Source organism: Malus sylvestris, chromosome 10 (genome assembly GCF_916048215.2).
Source record: "Malus sylvestris chromosome 10, drMalSylv7.2, whole genome shotgun sequence".
In the NCBI taxonomy this organism is placed as follows: Eukaryota; Viridiplantae; Streptophyta; class Magnoliopsida; order Rosales; family Rosaceae; genus Malus; species Malus sylvestris.
Window position 1 is genome coordinate 17467170 of NC_062269.1, and position 23630 is coordinate 17490799.

Sequence of the window (23630 nt, forward strand, 5' to 3'; positions counted from 1 at the left end):
CATAGTTCTACCAATTACTTACGAGTTAACACGTGCAAACTTTGAAGGTTAGGTCTTCCTAATGCATATTCTACTTGCGGCATTCAAACTAGAATATATATCTAACAAGCAATCTGTCTGTGGCATTCATATCAAATCTAAACATACAAGACTCATTAAACTTTGTGAAAACCTTTTGAAAAAATATGAACACCTTAAGACATGGCCTTAAATGAAATTACAATTATCAATTACAAGAAGCGCTAATCAATTTATGTAACATTCCACATCGCCCAAGGGAGTGGATCCTCTAAGCCTTATATGTGTATTCCCATCTCTACCTAGCACGAGGCCTTTTGGGAGTTCACTAGCTTCGGGTTCCGTAGGAACTCCGAAGTTAAGCGAGTTCGCGCGAGAGCAATCCCATGATGGGTGACCCATTGGGAAGTTCTCGTGTGAGTTCCTAGAAACAAAATCGTGAGGGCATAGTCGGGGCCCAAAGCGGACAATATCGTGCTACGGCGGAGTCGAGCCCGGGATGTGGTGGGGGCCCGGGCTGGGATGTGACAATTTCACGGCCAATTCCACATAAATTGTATTTGGTTACTTGTCTAAACATCCTGATGGTGATCAGGCTCATCACTATTCTAAAAATTGACCTAGGTACTGGGCGGTGGAGCCCCGCCCCGATTTTGGGCAAGGCGTTTGCAAAAATTGACTGGAAGCTAGGCGGCACCTAGGTGGGCTAGGTGGAGAGCTAGGCGGCACCTAGGTGGTCCTAGGAGGTTTTTTTTATATATATATTTTATATTAATTGTGTGTTTTTTTCTTTGTTGGCTTAATGGTGGTATACTCATGGAAATGGTGTACCTAATTTGCAAATGATGGATTTACTACAAGTTCATCCAATACTTATGGAAATGGTGTACCTAATTTGCATTTTATCATTATTTTATTATTCATACAAGTATAGTTTTTTTTAGGTGTAAATAGGCACTTATTTACAAGATATATAATAAATTTACATAAATCCGACTAAGCGGGCCGCCTAGGCTCTAGGCTCCTGCCTGCCGCCCGACTAGTGCCTAGCGATTTTTAGAATCTTGGGCATCATGATATATAGAAAGTTTGTACATGCTGATTCATAAATCAAAGCCTACATGCATAACATCATATGTAAATTGAAAAGAAACTAAATATTCATGCTAAGACACATAGCCACGCCCTATCAAAAGGAAATTGGTTACGCATATTCATAATTGAAAAGAAAAATATTATTAAGAAGAAAAATTAAAAAAAAATTTAAAAATAAAAATAAAAAACCTTGTAACAAATCGTCAAAAGCTGTCTAAACCGAGGTTCTAATCCTCCAAAATCACCATATAATAAACTGATAAATATGATATATGAATCCTATCTAAAATAGGTCTTCCAACAAATTTGGAAAGCCAAATAAAATAATAAAATTAGAAAACATAATCCTACTTGGACAATTTGGGCACCCAAAGATTCCTCACGTTTTATGACCATATCAACACCAAATCAGGCCAAAAGGTGGCGTTGGAAAGATTAGGACGTCCCCAAATAAGCCCAAAACTTAAAACAATATTAGAGAGGAAGAGTTACTTCTCACGCAAGCATATTCCTATGTCTTTATCTCACTCCTCGTCCTCGTAGATGTAGTACCAATACATCATTGCTAGAAAGCCATGCCCAACCAGGCTTCTTAAATCTTAATATTATGCTCATGTTTCCTAGTTCACAACATAACATAGTTGAAAACGATCATTACAAATCTAACGTTATTTTTTAGCAACAGGGACATTTTTGCCTTCATGTCTTATGACCAGTTTTCGTGTAGTGAAGTTTGTTAGAATACAAAACCAAAGTTGCCTTCTTTAGAAAACTTTGTTTTAACTCAAATTTCTTCGGCTTTGATTCTATCTATATTTGATAAGATTGATTGCTTTAGGGTGGAAAATCACCATATGAAGCTTTCTCAAATTGGTTAACCAAGCTCTAAATGATATAATGTAACCCAAATAAACATAGCACATCTTCAACTCCTCTTGAACTAATTTTCTTGTTGCCATACCAATCAAACTGCCCGAACCAAACCAATTAGCGGTCTAGGGTCTAATGTGAACTGTTCCACTTCATCGTTTTTTTCTTTTCAAATAATAAATTTTGTTAGATTAGCCACCGACGGAATTCGAACCCACGCTTCAAATGTGTTGTTTGACGTCTGAACCGATCCAATCCAGACCGTATCCAACCAGCTCTATCTAGTCCTGGTTGATGACCCAAAATTCGACCCGGTTCCATATTTCTCACCTTTTAGGCTTATGACCCAAATTTCATAGGATGTCAAATGTTTACGGGCCCAAAAACATGCCCTCAGCAGCTCCCCAAACTCAGTACGACAGCAAAAAAAGCTCCCACACACTCTCCCTCCCCCTCTTTCTGCTAACCGTTTAATTATGCAAACTCTATTATCGCCGGTGACACGCGCCGCCTACTTCACGGCGGCGCCACCTACATCTGTCACGACTCGGCCCTTAGTGTATCACGTTCCTCTTCGATCAATCTCCGACCGCCACGTGCCCAGCCTCACTCTCTCTTCTTCGTTTTCTTCTTCGTATGCTGCTCCCACCCACAGAGGACCAAAGCTCTCCATCAGCACCATCAGGGCATCTTCCCCTCCAATTTCTCAGAACTTCACCTCCCCAAACGACGAAACCGAAAGGGCCAAGCTCCTTCAGGTTCTCCTTCTTCTACTTTGCCTAATTTATTCTATTTTCTGTTTGGTTTACGGGAAAATGTAAGACCATGAAGTGAAATTACAGAAATTTGTACTGAATTGACCCAATTTCGAAACGATAGATTTTTCAATTTCAAAATTTGCATTGCATTGTTGATGATTTGATTGAAAGGTGAAGTGCTTTAGGTGGTTTGTGGTGTGTAGGTAGCCAAAAGGTTAGAGAGTACAGCAAGGTATTTCAAGAGGTTGGGTAGTTTAGGGTTTTGGGGGCAGCTGGTCAGCACTGTTGTGGCGGCCGTGATTCTTTCGTTTTCGGTTGTTATAACCGGCAAGGTTTCGTCACCACCTACTTTTTATGCCACTGCGGGTGGGATTGTGGCGGGATTCATCTCTGTGTTTTGGTCATTTGGGTACATTCGCCTCTCGGATAAGCTTCGAAGAAGTGCAAGTGACCCTGCAAAGGTATTGTGGAATTGTCAATTTTGGGAAAGTTATTTGTGTTTGTGATTGAATTGTATGTGCTTTGTGAAATTTGTTTCATAAAGGCGATAATACTGTTTTCGGACAAATGCTAAGTTGCATGGGCTTTGTGCATGATGTGAATTGTGAAGTTCCATCATCCGTGGCATGCTGATAATGATATGTTCAACCGATGCCCATTATCTTGAATGAACTGAAATATCCGTTGCCAGCTTGAATAGGCTGAAAGTATAAAATCTATTGATCTACTCTTCGATAACAGAATAAGATAACAATGGAGTTGTCTGTCACTGTCACCCAAATAAATTGTACTTACAGTTGCACTTCAATGAATTTGAATCCTTGTAATCATAATTGCCTGTGAGCACTTCATCTGCTTTCATTCTTCTTTATTTTCGTCCATCATTATCATCCCATTATTGGGTTTCTTGTTGAAATTGGCTCAAATTCCTCCCACATTTAAAAGATGTTTTCATAACCGATAATTATCTGACTTTGTTCTCCGATGGCAACTTTTACCTATTACATCTGTGTTTCACTGCTTATAATATACAGGCTCCTCCACGCGCTGATGTTATAAAAAGCTTAAAGAATGGCATTCTTCTGAACATTTTGGGTATGGGTGCTGCTGTTCTTGGCATGCAAGCAACGGTAGGACTGTTGGTTGCTAAGGCTTTTACTTCCTCTGCAAATCCGTATCAGGGTCTCACTCCGGGTTACAGTCCTGTTCTTGCCTTGGATGTATTCTTGGTGCAGGTAGATTCATATATCTCACTTTACTTTTCGTTCTGTTCTGAAACATTAGGTTAGATAATACCCCGTAGTCTTGCAGAGTATACTTTCAGTTTCCCTGTTCTAACGGGTCATCAGTATGCCTCAAACTCTGTAGAGTATAGTTACCTTTTAGTTTTTGGGCATGATTTCGAAAAAGGAATTTGCAATTGGGAGAAGACTGACATTTCTATTCGTTTGTTTGGCGTTTTCGTTGCAGGCATCGGCAAACACTATCCTTTCTCACTTCCTGGGACTTCTCTTCTCGCTAGAGCTGTTGCGCTCAGTAACGTTGCCACCTTCTGAAGGCATTCCCATTCCCAGATTCGCATAAATACTGCCCTACCTTTTTTCAAAGCATTGAAGCTGTGATTCTTTTTTAAGTGTTTTTGCTTCTCTATGATGTTATAAGACGAATGCATTTCTGTATTATATTCGTAGGTTTTGCTGCCTCTTTCCAATTGTATTATACTTGGAACTTTTAACACAAAAATGAGATTTGCACTATCCAATACGACATGGAATGTTGGGCAGTCAAGCATCACCATGATCGAAAAATGAGTGTAGCAGATATGAGAATACTTTGTTGGATGTGTAGGGACACGAGAAATGACAAGATTAAGAACGAGGATATTAGATGTAAAGTAGGAGGGGTGGCCGCAATTGAAGATGAGAAAATCGATTAAAGTGGTTTGATCATGTAAAACAAAGGCCTATAGAAGCTTCAGTTTGAAAATGCGATTGCGAGCCATAAGCTTAGGACAAAATGGGTAGAAAAAAACCTAGAAAGACTTCAAAAAAAGACTTTTAAGAAAAAACGTGGAGTACTTGGAACTAACCGAAAACTTGACACAAAACAAGTGTAATGACGTTATAAGATTCATACAACCAATCTCATTTAGTGTGATAAGACTTTGTTGTTGTAAGTAGCAACCAGCAAAAAATCATGCACGGAAAGTTTCTAGGCTAACAAACTGACACAGAAATAAGAGGAAAATTAAAACATACAACGATGAAACATAAAAAGGATGGCAAACCAAAACACTTTATATTTCATTAGAATGATTAAGTTTCTCTCTTTCATCCCATGGAGATGAACACAAAGTTTTAACCACCAAGATCCAATGATCCAATAACTATTCACCAAAAACCTAACAAGATTATAAGATCCAGAGCCAAAAACGATGTAACACTGAATCTCAAACGCAGACACTAACGGGATCCACCCAAACCTTGTCAATGATGCTGTTTCACTGTCAATATGTATAGCCGCAGCATGCCAATAAAAAGATAACCGAGGTACACTACTTCGTACGTTGAAAGCCTTGTATAAGGTTGTTATCACACTTTCCAGAGCTCCATAATACCCTGCACCATATGTACATGTGTTTTAGAGAAAATCAGCAGCAACTAAATCAACAGAATCTACAAAAATATGATACCAGTGTACACACAGAGACGGTGAAAGAAATCAAATGAGTAGTCCATTCAAAGAAAAACAACAAAAAAAAAAAACTTCAGAGGGCCAATGTCATATGAAATTAGACAAATTGGCGAATTTCATATATCCTGGTGTACATTGTGAATAATGGTTTAATGCAATATGTAAGAAATTATATTCATTAAGATTTAAATGAAACTGATTTTGTTGCCCCCAAATACCTTTTAAAGGCAATATCATATGAATACTTTCAGAGACAAAATAGCTAGCATAGTACATCAAAATTAGAACTCGAAGACGCCAAAACTTGTTCAATTTTATGCATCCACTGAGAATTATCAAAGAAAAGTCATTGTTAAATTATTTCATATGCAAATGCCTGTCATAAAATCAATACGATCTGTAAGAACATCGTATTCTCTTGAACAACAGCATTCATACTTCAATATGAGTTTCGCTTTACTAGTCAAAGTGAAAACAGAAAACAATTATAGTCTGGAAAATTAGTACAGTACACTAAACTAATCCAAGTGAGTTTTCTTCTTCAGAGCCAAAATGACAATGACAGGTAGGCGTTTGGAGAAAAGTGTTGGAATCTAAAAGTCTTCACCTAAGCCAATCAAAGACAGAGTATATGGAGTGCAAGTTCAGTGCAAACGGAGGCTCAAATGAGTTAGGGGTGAAAATTGGAGATCAGGAAGTACCAAAGAGCGACCGTTTTCGCTACCTAGGATCTATCTTGCAAAAGAACGGAGAGTTTGATGGAGACCTCAGCCATAGAATACAAGCTGGATGGATGAAGTGGAGAGGGCATCCGGCGTGTTGTGTGACTGCCGTATGCTACTGAAGCTCAAGGGAAAATTTTATAGGACGACAATAAGACCGGCAATGCTTTATGGCACGGAATGTTGGGCAGTGAAGCATCAACACAAACATAAAATGGGTGTAGTAGAGATGAGAAATTGAAGGAAAGATCAGAGAAAATCGGTTACGATGGTTTGAACATGTGAAATGAAGGCCTACTGATGCTACAATTAGAAGATGCGATTACAGGATAGAGGTCCAGGGCCAAAGGGGTAGAGGAAGACCTAGGAAGACTTTGGAAGAGACTCTAAGAAAAGAGAGTACTTGGATATAATGGAAGACGTGACACAGAACCAAGCGCAATGACATTCTAGTATTCATATAACCGACCCCACTTAGTGGGAAAAGACTTTGTTGTTGTTGTTGTACGAAAGCTGAAAATTAGATTGACTGAAATGGAAATACTGTTTATTTTTCACTGGAAGCAAGGGCTAATTCTAGTGGGAGTTACTAAGTTAAATGTCAGGTGCAAATAAATTTATTAATTGCGATGTTTACATCGCAATCCTTGCAGCTTCTTTTCCCTTCTTTTTTTTTTTATTACATTTATTTGTTCCTCTAAGGAATTTAGTTGCACCAGGGTTAGTGTAAACACTGCCCTGTTGTCTTACAGACTTTCATAACACAAAAAAACTGCAGTAAAGACAGGACAGTTTCTCGAAACAGACACAGAATATAGGAAGGACTTCAATCTTTTCCATTGTCTGCGAAAAGAAGCTGTAGAGATTGCTCAATCATCCCATCATAATCCGTAAGACACCAAAGACCCATACCCAGAAATCAGTTATACCTACTTGTGCCAACCATTCTAAAGATGGTCTTCCATTCCTCTCTAGCCATTCAAAGCTCTGGCCTTCCTTTTCTGTTTCCCCAGATTTGGAAGTTTGGGAGTAACATCAGGAAAGTGAAAGGTAGCACACCACTACATGACTCTGTTTCATTACTAGTATGTTTCGCTTAAAAATTCCTACCATATACCATAAATTAAAACTGGGTTTGCAAAATTACAGCTTCATGCTCAGTACAAATAATGAACATTGTAAAGCATAATGATGCAAGAGATTTCACACTTGAATAGTTCACAAGATGCTTTAACTAAAAACACTGATCACATGCTTCAACATGTCCACCACAAAAAACAAAACCTAGAAAAAATTTCAAACCAACATTGCACATAGATTCAGCATAACAAAAATAGCCTGAATTAATTCCTCTAATGCCTTGATACGCAAACTGCCAACAACAGGGAAGAACAATTAATATGAACAGATAAATAGAAGAGTGTCTCGGGAGAGAAAGAGATCACACTTACCTACTGTAGCTTCTTCTCCTTGTTTGAACCCAGTGGAATTTTCTTTAGGATGCTATCATCAATTTTCCTGTACTGTGTTTGTATTACTCTGTTTGCTACATGCAGCTTATCATCAATGTGGTCCTGATACTTATCATACAACACGGGCACTGAAAGACTTAGAAGAACCCCTGGATAATAGTTAAAGAAATGTCCGTAAATAAATATTGCAAATCTTTCAAGCATGCACCTAAACTAAACATATAAAGATACAAGGTGCAGTAAAGAGATTACCAATGTAGAAAAGAGTAAGGAAGTTGAAGAAACTTCCGACATAAGAAGCTAGCCATAAGCAGAAAGCAACCTACAGAAGCAAACCAAAATTTCCAATCAGTAAAATTCATAATGGTCTGTTCTACGTAATCCATAAAAACCACCTCCTTGAAACCATAAACCTAGGGGGGGGAAATAAACTACGCCTAACCTGAAGAAAGAGCTTCCAATTTCTCCCAATAGCAATGTCTCGTGCAATAGACAGTACACGATTAATCCCAGCATGCAGTGCATCAGCAGCCTTCACAACATTGGCCTCAGAGATTTCCATATCAGGGAGAGGAGGCAAAGGTCTGAAAGACAGCATAGCCCGTTTTTCATTAAAATCGCCTCAAACTAAAACCAATCCTCAGAACAGTATAAATCACCACCCATCGTTCCCAAAAAAAATTAATTCAACTGATATTGCGTTCTTGGTTACTTTCTACATGACGTATTCAGGAAAAACTAGTTCAATAATCCAAAATAACATACTCCTAATAAATACACGTCTGATCTAAAGCTAAATGAACCCGGAAATTCTCGGTGGGATAACAAGATCAGTAAAAAGTATACAAGAAACGCAGCGAAAAATAGCCAAAAATGAGAGGGTTACCTGTTGAGAAGAGAAGCAGATTTGGCCCAGAGGAAAAGAATGACCACAAGAAGCAGTAGAACATTGGCCACAAATGACAAGAGATTGTAACCAGCTCGCTCAAACAGCAACCACGACGCCGTTGTAGAGGTCAGCAGTAAAACTCCTCCACTCCATTTCTTCCACAGCAGCACATCGGCAACTACCAAAAACCCCAGAATTAACAACATTAATCACAAGTTAAATCAACACACAACGTCAATTAGGTTGTATTAAGATCAAGAATAATGTAATGATTATTCCATAATCCAAATCTACGGAATGTTAAAACAAGATTATGGTTAGTCATCGCCAATGGAAGTAGAATCGATTCATACCAAATCAGAATCGCGAATATAAATCTATGGATTTACAAATCAACAGCATCCGTGCAATTATGTGTGTGCATGTATATATACATACACACACATACGCATATGTGTAGAGAGAGAGAGAGAGAGAGTACCAGGGCCACCTCCGAGAGTTTGGTGAACGGAAATGCGACGAGGAGGCATAGATTCTCCCATGGAGATTTAGGGTTTCAGAGAGGAGAGAGATGGAAGGAGAGAGGTACTTGATAGGGAGGGAGATGGAAATTACAAAAATGAATGGAAATAGTTTAAGAAGAAGAAGAAATGGCGATGACTTCATTTACTTTTTTTGTTTTTTGTTTTTAAATAAAAAGGGGACTTAGGCTTTGATACAGTAGTTCACTACTTCAGGGGCCGAAAGATTGTATTTCAGCATCTTCTTATTACGGTTTACTTTTGACAAGAATCAAACTCAAGATGTATCGTATGAAATACAAATTTAAAATCCGTTTCTAATACAAGACAAAAGCCCAAAATTGCTAATCCGGGTGTTTTATTACCTGCGCTCCCATAAAAATAATACACTTTAATTTAATTGTCCCTTTCAAATTAAATCTCAAGTAAATAAACATCCTCCTCCCAACCAATTTTGTTGAGGGCAACATGTGGTCTAACTCTCAACACTAATCTCACCTACGTATCTTAAAAGAGGGTATTCTAAATACGCTGAATTGGGTTAAAATACGTTGTGGATCATGTTAGTTGGTCGAGACAGTATACTCCTTTCTTTGTATTTAAGTATGATCTCCTAGCGGTTTTAGCTCATTTTGGTTAAAAGACGGAATGAAAGTATATGGACAGAATAACGAATAAAGAAATGTGAATGAACTAGTGAAGAATGAAGGAGAATATATGAAACAAAAACTTGAGAAACAACGATTTGAAATTGTTATATAGTTTTAGTTTTTCATTTCATTTACCATGTCATATGCATTTCTTGCGCATCTCTTTGGCTATCATTCTGACGCCATTTTTTATACCCTACGATCCCATAAGTTATTGCTCATTTCCCCATATATTTAACTACAAAAACAAAAATTAAAAACGAAATGATAAAGGACTTTATAAAAAAAATTAGTTGAGGATAGAACCTTGTGGTTGATGTTTCCTTCCTAGATCTATCGCCTTGTAGTGCATTAGTTGAAACTTGAAACTTCACTGGGTTACGTTGATGTTGATCAACTTAGGGGTGGGTTCAAAAAACCGAAAACCGAAAAAAACCGAAAACCGAACCGAACCGAGGCCGAAAAAAACCGAACCGAAAAAAAACCGAACCGAAACTGCCAAACCGAACCGAACCGAATCTGGCTGGTTCGGTTTCGGTTTTTAAGGTTCAGAAACCGAACCGAACCGAACCGAACCGAACAGATATATATTTAATTTTTTTCAATATTATAAATAATTTAGTGATACAATCATAACAAGACATAACCTGTTACCAAGTTGGTTTGCTTGAAACTTTTCAAGCCCCTGCGCATGGGTTCGAATCCTCATGCCTCCAAGGTTTTTGAAATTTTTTTTAGTTTTTTTGAGCAATCAACAAACCTTTTAACTTAAAATTAAATAAATACTAAAAAACATTTTGGCAGCAGGGTTTGAACCCCTACAAACCTTTTAACTTAAAATTAAATAAATACTAAAAAACATTTTGGCAGCAGGGTTTGAACCCCTGACCTTATGCTGGGGAAAATTGCTTCAAACCAACTTGACTGTAGGCTTTATGTTGTTATAATTGTACCAGTAATATATCTATAGGTTTCTAATATTTAATGCTTTATAAAACCGAACCGAGCCGAAACCGAACCGAGAAAAACCGAACCGAATACAAACCGAACCGAATACAAACCGATTGAAAACCGAACCGAACCGACCCGAACAGTAATTTCGGTTCGGTTTTCGGTTTTGGCAAAAAACCGAACCGAACGGAACCGAACCCACCCCTAGATCAACTGCCAAATTTAACAAGCATGATGCAATTGCAAGCAAGAAAACAAATGCTACATGCCATTCTAGAAGAGAATGGAGCACTTGACCAAGATGTAGACCCGGTGTTTAAAATATCAGTATTAGTGAAAATATCGATATGTAAATTTATGAAAATATCGACGGATATATCAAATATTGATATCGATATCGGTATTGACAGATATATCAAATATTAATATTGATATCGGTTGCTTTTGGTAGAATGATAGATATTGAAATGAAACCTTAGGGATTATCAAACATTGGTTTAGACGAAATATAAGAGTTTTTCCGATATATAACAGATGTGTCAGTATATGTCGATTTTAGCCTATATTTAAGAGTTTCTTCGATATAAGGTGAAGTTTTAGACTTCATCCCCAATTTCCATATCTTTCTCTGGTTTTTTTAATATTTCCATGAAAATATCAACCGTATCAAAGAAAATTTAAAGATTGCGTAAACCACATCGTTTTTGTTCTTTATATCAAGAAAATAGTTAAACTAAATCAAAATTTAATTTGTTCTAATCCCTTGGGATGTTACATCTTGGAATGCATACAATCGAATTTGGGCGGCAAACATGGCAATTCTAGACTTGAGAAAAATGAAATCCCAATTACGTTGGTGCATGCTTTGCTCCTTTAATTTGCAATGCACACAGATACCAAGCTTTGAACCGATGCATCAAGAATTAAAACTTAGTACAAGCTTGTTCAGTTTGATCATCAGGATTCCCATCATTGTCCAAAGACTCTTCTTTCTGTTTCTCTTCACCACCTGAATTTGTTTTCATCTTCTTCTCCTTTTTTCTCTGGTTTTTCTTTTTGTGTTTCAAACGCTTCTTTGCTATCTTTTCTTTAGCCTCTCTCAGTCTTTCCTCCCTTCTCATATTGAATTCGGCCGCTTCTTTCCTTCTCTGATAGTCCACGTCCATCCTAGCAATCCTGTCTTGCTCTTTCTGTCTCGTTTGCTGATACGGTGGATGTACAACTTGGGGTGAGAAATAAGTTTACATGAAATTTAGCTGCCAACTTAATGATTCCAACAAACCATAACCAATCAAATATTCCAATGTCACGAAAGTAGGTGTATGAAAAGAAAATTAATTTTTTCCATGCTCAGAACTTTAGATACTTATCTAATCGGTATTACTGATTCAACATCAAACTCAAACTCAAAATCATAGTGTTAGTACCATATTATATTGGGTCTCGTTAATTGGGCTTCTAGACATTGAGCCCATTATTTATGTAAAAGGGGAGGAGCCCTTAGTCTATAAAAGGGACTCCTCACCCTCACAATCAGGAGGCCTCACATCCAGCAACCCTCTCACAAACAGAGAAACACTCTCAAACTCTTTCTTTCTCTGGGGGACTTCCCCTCACACTTGTAATCCATACATTCATACAGAGAAATACAATCAACATCAGTGTGGACGTAGCCCAAACATTGGGGTGAACCATGATACATCTTGTGTTCTTTACTTTCTTGCAGATTCATGATTAGATTTACATTGTTCCAAGACCCCTCCGGTTTTGTACATCAACATTTGGTGGCGTCTGTGGGAATCGACACGAAAAGTTATGTCGGTTTTCTTTCATTTTTTTTCATATCACCACCGTGAATCTGCAAAACCCAGAAACCAAACAGCCATGTCAATCCTTTCCATTTCTGTACCTTCTTCTTCCTCCGCTCTCCTCCCCATTCCTCACCCTGCCATTCCAAATCGCCGTTGCAAAATCCCACAAAAAGCGATCGATGGGAGTCACCATGAGCATGGAGGCCGGCATCAGAGTCATGGCCACGAAGCTCAGCATGATAAGTTTCTTCGAGCCCATCAAAAAAGTTGTCCCGATTACCGTCATGGGTTTCAAGGAGGTCAACATCGTCACCCAGGTAAAAACCCAGGCCACCGACAGCTACGACGCTTCCATATACATAGTTGGTCTCTGTGAGACGGCAGAGCTCTACCTGTCCTTGCTTGTTTTCCTCCTTGAAGGTCAGTGCCATTGCAAAATCAGTCCAGTATTAGATTGCTTTCAAGCCATACCAGTCCCCAAGAGGTGACCGAATTGGAAAAAGGTATTTCACCGATCTCTGCCAAGCCTGCAACGTTTTGTGCATAACACAAAGACTATGAGAATATGTGTTACTATCAACGCTGAGGAAGAATCATCTAGAGGTCCTTATGTGTTTTCAAAGACAACTCACCATTTTCAGATCACAAAAAAGACTGGTGTTAAGTTGCCTGAACAAGGTTAAATGTTCAAACAGTCAACTGCATCAACAAAATTGAAAGGAAAAGCTTTCGGTGATCTTTTTGGTTTTTCCACGGACTATGGTCTCCCTGCTCAGCCTAGATTGAAGCTACTACCTTACAGAAGCCCTACATACAATAATGGTGAGGAAGATGTAAGAGATGATGAGGCTTATGCACTCGAATCATCATCTGAAACAGATATTTTGGACATGGATGCTTTCCAGGATAACCTTCTTCCTGGTAGTTACACTTATATTTCTGTTCGCTCTTCGATTATTGTCTTTCTGCATAAGAACTTAAAAGAAAAGAAGAAGAAAATCTCTCTCAATAATGTCGGAATCCAAAAGTAAGGAATAAACACCCACATGCAAAAGCAAGTTGTCACCAATGAGTCCTATTCGTCAGTTCAAGCGAGGCAAGCTTCAAAGTTGCAGAGGAAAGACAAAAGCAATCAAGTGAGCTGCGGCACAAAAGCAAAAGAGAGAGGTGTGGTGGAAAAAAGAAAAGTAAAATCAGAAAGCAAAAGCATGGAATAAAAGGAGGAAAATAATGAAAAAGGAAAATATGTATGGAGATGGAGAAAAGCCGAGGAAGTGGAAAGCATGGCACACCCATACCCACTATCATTGATGAATATTTTATTAAGTTGTCTTCTACAAATTGGAGCAATTATTGTATAGTTATACTGATGTGTAAAAAAATAAATAAATAAATAAAAAAAAACCGTACGTCCAGTACTCCAAAATTATTCGGCAGCCTATCGCTATTATCACCAACTAGGTGATCAAAAGTACGTCCAGTACTCCAAAACTATTCGGCATCCTGCCGCTATTATCACCAACCAGGTGATCACAAGTACGTCCAGTAGTCCAAAATTATTCGGCAGCCTGTCGCTATTATCACCAACTAGGTGATCAAAAGTATGTCAAGTGCTCCAAAATTATACATGAGCATCACTCATGTCAATCATACATAAACATTCATGAGCATCACTCATGTTAATCATACATAAACTTTCATGACCATCATTCATGTCAACATTCATGAGCATTACTCATGTCAACATTCATGAGCATCACTCATGTCAACATCCATAAGCATCACTCATGTCAATCAACATAAACATTCATGAGCATCACTCATGTCAATCAGCTTCGAAAGCTTCATTTACAGAGCTCCAACTTTGAAAGCTTCATTTACAAAGCTCCAGCTTCAAAGCTTCATTTACAAAAGCTCCAACTTCAAAACTTCACTTTCAAAGCTTCACCTACAAAGCTTCAATGCATGGTATACAAAGACCGCCTCCGAACAACCGTTACTTCGGCCCATACATGGATTGAATTTGAAGTCTCCAACCAACAGCCTTTATTGATTGAAGACTTGGGGGACTACACTATGTACCATATATTGGGCTTCCGTAACAGGGCCTCATAAAAAATACTTGGGGGACTTAGCCCATTATTTATGTACTGAGGAGCGAACCCTTATTCTATAAAAAGGACTCCCTCACTTTCATCAGAGAGCACCCATTATTCATGTATTGAGGAGCGAACCTTTATTTTATAAAAAGGTTTCCCTCACCTTCATTAGAGAGAGACTTTTAGCCCATCACTCATGTATTGAGGAGTGGACCCTTATTTTATAAAATGGACTTCCTCACTATCATTAGAGAGCATCACCGCTTGCTGAGCAACCATCTTGCCGCGAGCATTAACTTTAGCCCATTATTTATGTATTGAGGAGCGAACCCTTATTCTACAAAAGGGACTCCCTCACCATCATTAAAGAACATCGCCGCGAGCTGAGCAACCGCCTCGCCGCGAGCATCACTCCTAACCCACCACTTATGTATTGAGGAACGGGCCCTTATTCTATAAAAGGGACTCCCTCACCTTCAACGCCATAAGCTGAGCCAACCAAGGCAATATAAGCCACAAGCCGTGTAGCCTCGCAACATGTGCTACTTCTAGTTTAGCATCATTTCACATTAAGCACCGCCTCATATCAAGTATCAGTTCTAAACGACATCTAGTTACTTCGGCCCACACATGGATTGAATTTTAAGTCTCCAGCCAAAAGACTCTCTTGACTGAAGACTTGGGGGACTACTGTTGGTACCATATTATATTGGGCCTCGTTACTTGGGCTTCTAAACATTGAGCCCATGATTTATGTAAAAAATGAGGAGACCTTAAGAAAAACAATTCTGCTAACTGGAGGATTAGAAGTTGTATTGCGGTCCACATGCAAAAATGACAAACAATCATTCATGCCTACTGCCCACATACATAACACGTATAAGAGAGCCACCATACTCCATATCCATTTTGTGTTCCCACCAACTCCAATATAACACTAAAGAGGAAACATTGCTTTACTTCTTGGCAAAATCTCTTCAAAACTCAAACTAAAAAGACGGCCACAACACAGTTACCATGCATGACTCTTATTAACACATTCTTCTACTTTTATGGTACACAGTTAGCCCTAATGTACGCATACACAATTCGACCAAGCTTATGCAATATAACCCCTTCAACATACTAACAATCTAGCCTTGAGTCTGATTATCATAAAGAAAGACTTGCTCAATCCCAAAATTGAAAATCCCTAATACCTGGTAAGCTCATATGCCACATTATCGAAATTGAATTCCAATTTTGTTTTTCTGCTAACGGTAAGTGACCAAACTCTTGCTATGGGCATATAAGCCCAACAAGTCAATTCAAATTTGATTATTCATAATTTTGTGAAGAATCAAACCGATGGCGGCGACCTCTAATTACTGTACCACTCATGTCCTAGCTAGGGGTGGGCAAACGGGTCTAGGACCCATGGGGCGGGGCAGGGTGGGTTCAGCCGGTTCGGGATAGGTATAAATTTTGTAAACTCAAAATGGGGTGGCGGGACAGGTTCATATAATTGGCAAGGCGGGGCGAATCCCAAATCTCTGAAAAGAGGTTCCTCGACCTGGACTGTTTCCCCTTTCAATAATGCCATTAGTGCATTCAGCATCCTTGTTTCTAGTCACTGACCTGACACTCTCTTCCTCTTCGAAGACTCGAACTCTAACTTGACTCTCTCCTCTCACAGATTCCCAACTCGAGCCTCAACCTCAATGCGTCTCTCTTCTGACTCCGACCACCACTATATTATCCTCTAACTTCCACAAGTTCTCTCAGAAGACGAACACACTTGCAAATGCACCACCTTTGAGCTCTCGTCGAAGTCACTCAGATCTCGTAATTTGTTCCTTCGCACGTCCGTAGGCGGTTGCCTCTTCTTCTCCTCATGTAAGTCCTCCGCTACCGCCTTCTTCTTCTCCACTTTCTTCTACATCAAATTTCAGTAGTCCACCGACCTCTGACCTTACCACATCCAGGCTCCTACTTCTTTTCTTCTCGACATCTAATTTCAATTTTATCCTGAATTCGAATTTTAGGATTTAGGAATTAGGGATTTAGTTAATTTGCTTGAAAAAATCATAAAAAATGTTAGGGATTTAGCTTAATTAGGGATTCAGTTTTGTTTTATTTTTTGATAAATTAGAAATTGTATTTGAATATTTTTTTTATTTATAAATTTGTTCTATTTGGGGATTTAGGTTGGGGCATGAGAAATGCTAAATGCTGGATTTTATTGGGAAGCAGATTGTGTGCATATGTATATACCATATTGAATTGCAGAAAAGCTTTACACGGGGAGCCGTAGGATCTGTAAGAAATAGGCCGGGTTAAGTCCAGTTCTAGTTTTGAAAATATGCCAATCCGCCCTGCCCCGGCCCGTTTCATTTTCATAGGGTTCCAATTGGGTTCCTCCAAATTTGGACTCGACCCAACCCGTGCCTAACCATAGTTCTAGCTCCAGCTATCTAAGTTCAGAATGCCCTAACTTCTACAGACAACCGAACATAAACCTTTTATCCTCTCTCAATCTACTCCAATTTATACAGTAATTTACTCAAATAAGCATCAATATCCAATAATTACAATCACAAGGAAAATCAAGGTCACCATTGTAATAATGCATCCGCGCATCATACCTGATGGAAGTTGCCAGAGGCGAACCGGCGGAGCTACCGGAGGTGTTACTGAAACGAACCGGGAAATTTTTTAGAATCCTTCGGAGCTTGATCTTGATGTCCTCTTCCTCTTCCTTGAACACAAGCGGCGTATACTTCACAAGCGCCGTTGAGCTAGCTGCCGTCGGTGGCCTAGACGGTAGCATTAGTTTCCTGTCAGACCCATGGGCTTGTTTCCTCTCCGGCCCTGCCACCAGTTGTATGTCCCCGTCTTTGGAATGTTACATCTTGGAATACATACAATCGAATTTGGGTGGCAAACATGGCAATTCTAGACTTGAGAAAAATGAAATCCCAATTACGTTGGTGCATGCTTTGCTCTTTTAATTTGCAATGCACATGGATACCAAGCTTTGAACCAATGCATCAAGAATTAAAACTTAGTACAAGCTTGTTCAGTTTGATCATCAGGATTCCCATCATCGTCCGAAGACTCTTCTTTCTGTTTCTCTTCGCCACCTGAATTTGTTTTCATCTTTTCCTTTTTTCTTTGGTTTTTCTTTTTGCGTTTTAAAGGCTTCTTTGCTGTCTTTTCTTCAGCCTCTCTTAGTCTTTGCTCCCTTCTCATATTGAATTCGGCCGCTTCTTTCCTTCTCTAATAGTCCACGTCCATCCTAGCAATCATGTCTTGCTCTTTCTGTCTCGTTTGTTGATACGGTGGATGTACAACTTGGGGTGTGAAATAAGTTTACATGAAATTTAGCTGCCAATTTAATGAGTCCAACAAATCATAACCAATCAAATATTCCAATGTCATGAAAGCAGGTGTATGAAAAGAAAATTAATTTTTTTGTGCTCAGAACTTTAGATACTTATCTAACCGATATTATTGATTCAACATCAAACTCAAACTCAAAATCATAGAGAAGAAAGCAGTTTTTGCTTGTACCTGACTACATTCTATTGCAGTGCGTACAAATTCGGGCACTTTCATTTTCGTTGAGAAAGATGCTATTTCATTGCAGCAAGACAAACAAGACAATTCCGGGCATCTCTTGTCCCAAAGTTTAAACTTAAAAGTAGACAACACTGCATTCTATTGCATTGCTCAAGATCGAAGGTTTCTTTAGCCCTACGCGTATAATAACAAGCTACAGCCTTTTAAAGAATACTACATTGTTTAATCATAAATGATCCCCAAGTTCAAGCAGAAAACACTAATTCAATGCAGAGAAAAGGGCAGAGATTCATTCATCCATAAGAAAAAACAATTCTTCTAACTGAAGGATTAGAAGTTGTACTGCGGTCCACATGCAAAAATGACAAACAATCATTCATGCCTACTGCCCACATACATAACACGTATAAGAGAGCCACCATACTCCATATCCATTATGTGTTCCCACCAACTCCAATATAACACTAAAGAGGAAAAATTGCTTTACTTCTTGGCAAAATCTCTTCAAAACTCAAACTAAAAAGACGGCCACAACAGTTACCGTGCATGACTCTTATTAACACATTCTTCTACTTTTATGGTACACGGTTGGCCCTAATGTACGCATACACAATTCGACCAAGCTCATGCAATATAACCCCCTCAACATACTAACAATCTAGCCTTGAGTCTGACTATCATAAAGAAAGACTTGCTCAATCCCAAAATTGAAAATCCTTAATACCCGACAAGCTTATATGCCACGTTATTGAAATTGAATTCCAATTTTGTTTTTTTGCTAATGGTAAGGACCAAACTCTGCTATGGGCATATAAGCCCAACAAGTCAATTCAAATTTGATTATTCATAATTTTGTGAAGAATCAAACCGAAAGTGGCGGCCTCTAATTACTGTACCACTCATGTCCTAGCTAGGGGTGGGCAAACGGGTCTAGGACCTATGGGGCGAGGTGGGGTGGGTTCAGCCGGTTCGGGACGGGTACAAATTTTGTAAACTCAAAATGGGGCGGCGAGACAGGTCTATATAATTGGCAAGGCGGGGTGAATCCCAAATCTCTGAAAAAAGGTTCCCCAACTCAGACCGTTTCCCCTTTCAATAATGCCATTAGTGCATTCAGCATCCTTGTTTCTAGTCACTGACCTGACTCTCTCTTCCTCTTCGAAGACTCAAACTCCAATTTGACTCTCTCCTCTCACAGATTCCCAACTCGAGCCTCAACCTCAAGGCCTCTTTCTTCCGATTTCGACCACCACTATATTATCCTCTAACTTCCACAAGTTCTCTCAGAAGACGAACACACTTGCAAATGCACCGCCCTTGAGCTCTCGTTGAAGTCACTCAGATCTCGCAATTTGTTGCTTCGCGCGTCCGTAGACGGTTGCCTCTTCTTCTCCTCATGTAAGTCCTCCGTTGCCGCCTTCTTCTTCTCCTCTTTCTTCTACTTTAAATTTCAGTAGTCCACCGACCTCTGACCTTACCACATCCAGGCTCCTACTTCTTTTCTTCTCGGCATCTAATTTCAGTTTTATCCTGAATTCGAATTTTAGGATTTAGGAATTAGGGATTCAGTTAATTTGCTTGAAAAAATCATAAAAAATGTTGGGGATTTAGCTTAATTAAGGATTTAGTTTTGTTTTATTTTTTGATAAATTCGAAATTGCATTTGAATATTTTTTTATTTATTAATTTGTTCTATTTGGGGATTTAGGTTGGGGCATGAGAAATGCTAAATGCTGGATTTTTTTGGGAAGCAGATTGTGTGCATATGTAGATACCATATTGAATTGCAGAAAAGCTTTACATGGGGAGCTGTAGGATCTGTAAGAAATAGGCCGGGTTAGGTCCAGTTCTAGTTTTGAAAATATGACGATATGCCCTGCCCCGGCCCGTTTCATTTTCATACTGTTAGAGTTGGGTTTCTCCAAATTTGGACCCGACCCAACCCGTGCCTAACCATAGTTCTAGCTCCAGCTATCTAAGTTCAGAATACCCTAACTTCTACAGACAACCGAACACAAACCCTTTATCCTCTCTCAATCTACTCCAATTTATACAGTAATTTACTCAAATAAGCATCAATATCCAATAATTACAATCACAAGGAAAATCAAGGTCACTATTGTAATAATGCATCCGCGTATCATACCTGATGGAAGTTGCCAGAGACGAACTGGCGGAGCTACCGGAGGTGTTATTGAAGCGAACCGGGAAATTTTCGAGAATCCTTCGAAGCTTGATCTTGAGGTCCTCTTCCTCCTCCTTGAACACAAGCGGCTATACTCCACAAGCGCCGTCGAACTAGCTGTCGTCGGTGGCCTAGACGGTAGCATTAGTTTCCTGTCAGACCCATGGGCTTGTTTCCTTTCCGACCCTACCACCAGTTGCATGTCCCCGTCTTTGGGTTTGCCCAACAACATGTCGTGCAAGAGAAGCCCTACTTCTGGATTCGGAGGTGTGGAGTTTAGTATAGGAATTTGGGGGATTCTGAGACTAGAAGAACCCTAATGGCGGAAACAGTGTCGTGATTTTGGGGTTTAATTTAGGGAGGATTTTTCTTTACAGCATATGCTCATCATGCATTTAATCATTTTGTCATGTGTCATTTAGTTAATTTTCACATTAAATTTACTTTTTAAATTTAAATAAAATTAATCAAGATTAAGTGAAAGCTTAGCATTTCTCACTTTGAAATTGTGGCATAGTAAAAAACGGAATTGAATAAGATTTATAGGTACATGGTGTGAATCAAAGCCACTTGCGGGCCCTTTCTTAGACTGGTGGAGTTCTTGAATGGGTTAGTAGTAATGGTGGTATAGTAATGAGACAAGACAATGAACTTCCGTTGGTACTTAACTATCGATATTTGTCCTACTTTAGGTCCATGAATTCGTCTTTTTTCCGGGTCTTGTACTTCGGAAGCAAGAACTCCATATGGACCGCCACTTGAATATATCCAATCTTCTTTTTCATCTTTCGAGATTTGTTCATTCTTATACTTTCACCATGACTTTACTAATCTTTGCAAGAACCATATTATCATCACGATCTATTGATCAACCGAGAAGTTTCCTTGCCTCTACATGGCACAAAACGTCTTCTCGACATGTTCGAACCAAGCTTCGACCAATTCATGATCTCCATGCCATAGAAGTATTCTCGCTTGAATACCAGTGGTGATATCCAAATCATTCTTCCGAGAATGGCAGAAAGTTATCTGGACGGCGTCAGCGATAGTCGCTCCAAGTTGCCCAAATCAGGAAAAGCTAGCGTGGTACATGCTCAGCCAGGTGGCATAGTTCTACATTTTACACCAAGAATGACTAGCGCAGTGATGATTGCAGGGCTACCTAAACCTATGCTTTGATACCAAACTAACATACTCCGACCCGGAAGGCGTGTTGGTTAACACTTGAAAAGTAACGAAGGCATAAGTGAATGTAATATGAAAAAGTGTGAATAAATTAAAACCTAAAGGTCTAGAATTAATTTAACTAATAATGAGTCGGCAATAACGGGGGGAACCCTTATTATACATGTGATGTCATAGCATAAGTAGTCAAACAGTAAAGTGAGGAATGTTTGTACATAAAGAAAACACTTCCTACATTAACATCAGTGAATGTCAGCGTTGCCAATAATCCTCGTCGCCGCAAGAGTACCATCACTAAGTTGTGGAGGGGCGAAAACCAAGGTGAGTGGACCAAAAAGCGAAGTTTGGTAAAAATCGTTGTTTTCGTAAAAGTTGTAACCCTTCGCTAAAAAACAAGTATAGTTTCCCAAACTAACTTATTAGTCATAAGTATATTGTATAGCACCCAATATATGTAGTAATAAAAGAATACGGGTACGAAACATTAAAAGCAATAGTGATAACAAATTATCATTGCTCATAAGGTCATGTAAGCACACAAATCATGCAGAAAGTTACTACACAAACAGGCTAGGCGTATAATTTACATTCTAATACTATAATCACGTGACGTTGGCACTAAACGTTCACATACAAGTCTTAGTTGCCTAATGCAAAACTAGAGGCAAGCTGGCACCTACTCTAGATCCAAAGTTATTGTAAATGGTGCATGTGAACATACACATGAAGCTAGTCCTGGCCTAGACAATACAACTAAAAGTGACACCGTGCATACGTTTTAAAATGAGCAGATAAATTACAAGTGTATACATGCCACAGTTTATACTCATAAAATAATAATAAAATAACCAAGTGTAGGTAATTATTATTTTCTAAGTTAAACATGACATGTCACACAAATAAACACAAGCACAAGTACGAAAACTAATATAATAAAAAAAAACTTTTGAAGAAAAGATCTACTCACAGTTACATTGTGGGGTCATAGTTGCCTTGCCTAGCTATGTTTCTCTTAAATGAGAATTTACCATGCTAATTAATACTTTAATAGTAATGCAAATAATCTAAATATTTTTCCTTTGTTTGCTTGTTTTGGGAATTAAAGTTGGAAAGTGATTGGCATGATGTCACATGACAAGATGTGTCACCATGCGGCGGTTAGAGCTGCCACGCACTGCTATGCGTAGGTCAAAGTCAGGCATTGTGCAAACATGCACCGAAGATGGAATATTTTGTCACTGGAGTGAATATTTCGTCATCGAGTAGAATATTTCGCCGCCAGGCGTAATACTCCATCACAGTAACGATAACGTTAACTGTGACGTGAAGGGTTATAGTTAACAAAATTTACATTGGTTTGGTGGTATATGTTGACGTTGTTAACGTCATTAGGAACATTCCGTCAAGATTGACGAAATATTCCGTCTTCCTCTCTGGTGAGTCTAATTGTCGAGGCTGTCATGCACTGTAGGGAATCTCACCAAATTTGAATTTTTTGCCTAGAAAAATCACAGAAGTATATCAGAGCCATTTTTCAACCAAAGTTCACATAAAATATATGGAAATGAAGCTATGGAGTAAATCACTAATATGCTTAATTTGAGGCCATAAACTAGCTGGAGGTGGTTGGAAAATGGTTAGAAAACCATGGCCTGATTGGTTTCCTTCTCATCCGCCACATATTCGAGCATTCAAAGCTCGAATCTGAGTCTGGGGGTGGTAAGGAGTTTGTTGGGGTTGGTAATCTTGTTCAGTTCGATCCCCATTGCCTTAGATATATTAATTTGGGTGCGTTAGGCTAATCTTTTTTTTTTTTTTTTTTGGCATCTCTTCAATTTATTTTAAACTTAATGTTCTCTGATTGTTGAATGTTAATGCATAATGAAGATTTATAATAAATTTTATTGCACATGTGACATAGTCTTATTAAGTGTTGGGTCCTACATATGTTTTAGGAGGCGACCTATAAGTTCTAGGGAAAAGAGAGAGTACACAAGTCAAAGTGGAATAAAATTTTGAGTTTAAGGAGTAAACGATAAAGGGATGACTTTTGAATTACATGGGACAAAATGAGATCAAACTAGAGTTCCAAGGAGCGTAGCAAAAAATAAGCCTTTTTCTTTTATCAAAGTCACTTTTAGTTTGCTCG

At 38.8% G+C, this 23630-nt stretch overlaps 3 protein-coding genes and 1 pseudogene across 4 annotated transcripts; 1 reads left to right on the top strand and 3 right to left on the bottom strand.

The window, feature by feature from the left end:
• Positions 1 to 2338: 2338 nt before the first annotated feature.
• Positions 2339 to 4505, top strand: LOC126586686 (protein TIC 21, chloroplastic-like). The gene is made up of 4 exons (XM_050251614.1): positions 2339 to 2741; positions 2945 to 3202; positions 3776 to 3976; positions 4212 to 4505. The coding sequence occupies exons 1-4, from the start codon at positions 2460 to 2462 to the stop codon at positions 4323 to 4325; spliced, it is 855 nt and encodes a 284-aa protein (XP_050107571.1). The 5' UTR covers positions 2339 to 2459; the 3' UTR covers positions 4326 to 4505.
• Positions 4506 to 5020: 515 nt separating this feature from the next.
• Positions 5021 to 9167, bottom strand: LOC126586687 (reticulon-like protein B11). Of its 2 annotated transcripts, none has more exons than XM_050251615.1 (6): positions 9000 to 9167; positions 8516 to 8696; positions 8072 to 8213; positions 7882 to 7951; positions 7609 to 7778; positions 5021 to 5359 (listed from the first exon to the last, which is right to left on the bottom strand). In XM_050251615.1, the coding sequence occupies exons 1-5, from the start codon at positions 9058 to 9060 to the stop codon at positions 7609 to 7611; spliced, it is 624 nt and encodes a 207-aa protein (XP_050107572.1). In that variant the 5' UTR covers positions 9061 to 9167; the 3' UTR covers positions 5021 to 5359. The 2 variants fall into 2 exon arrangements, with proteins under 2 accessions (XP_050107572.1, XP_050107573.1); XM_050251616.1 differs by lacking the exon at positions 5021 to 5359 and adding an exon at positions 7248 to 7529.
• Positions 9168 to 11563: 2396 nt separating this feature from the next.
• LOC126584270 (uncharacterized) lies at positions 11564 to 17525 on the bottom strand. Its single transcript, XM_050248705.1, has 3 exons — positions 17516 to 17525; positions 17168 to 17424; positions 11564 to 11842 (listed from the first exon to the last, which is right to left on the bottom strand). Exons 1-3 carry the CDS (start codon positions 17523 to 17525, stop codon positions 11564 to 11566), a joined length of 546 nt encoding a protein of 181 aa, XP_050104662.1.
• Positions 17526 to 17586: 61 nt separating this feature from the next.
• LOC126585286 (uncharacterized) lies at positions 17587 to 20528 on the bottom strand (annotated as a pseudogene).
• Positions 20529 to 23630: the final 3102 nt, after the last annotated feature.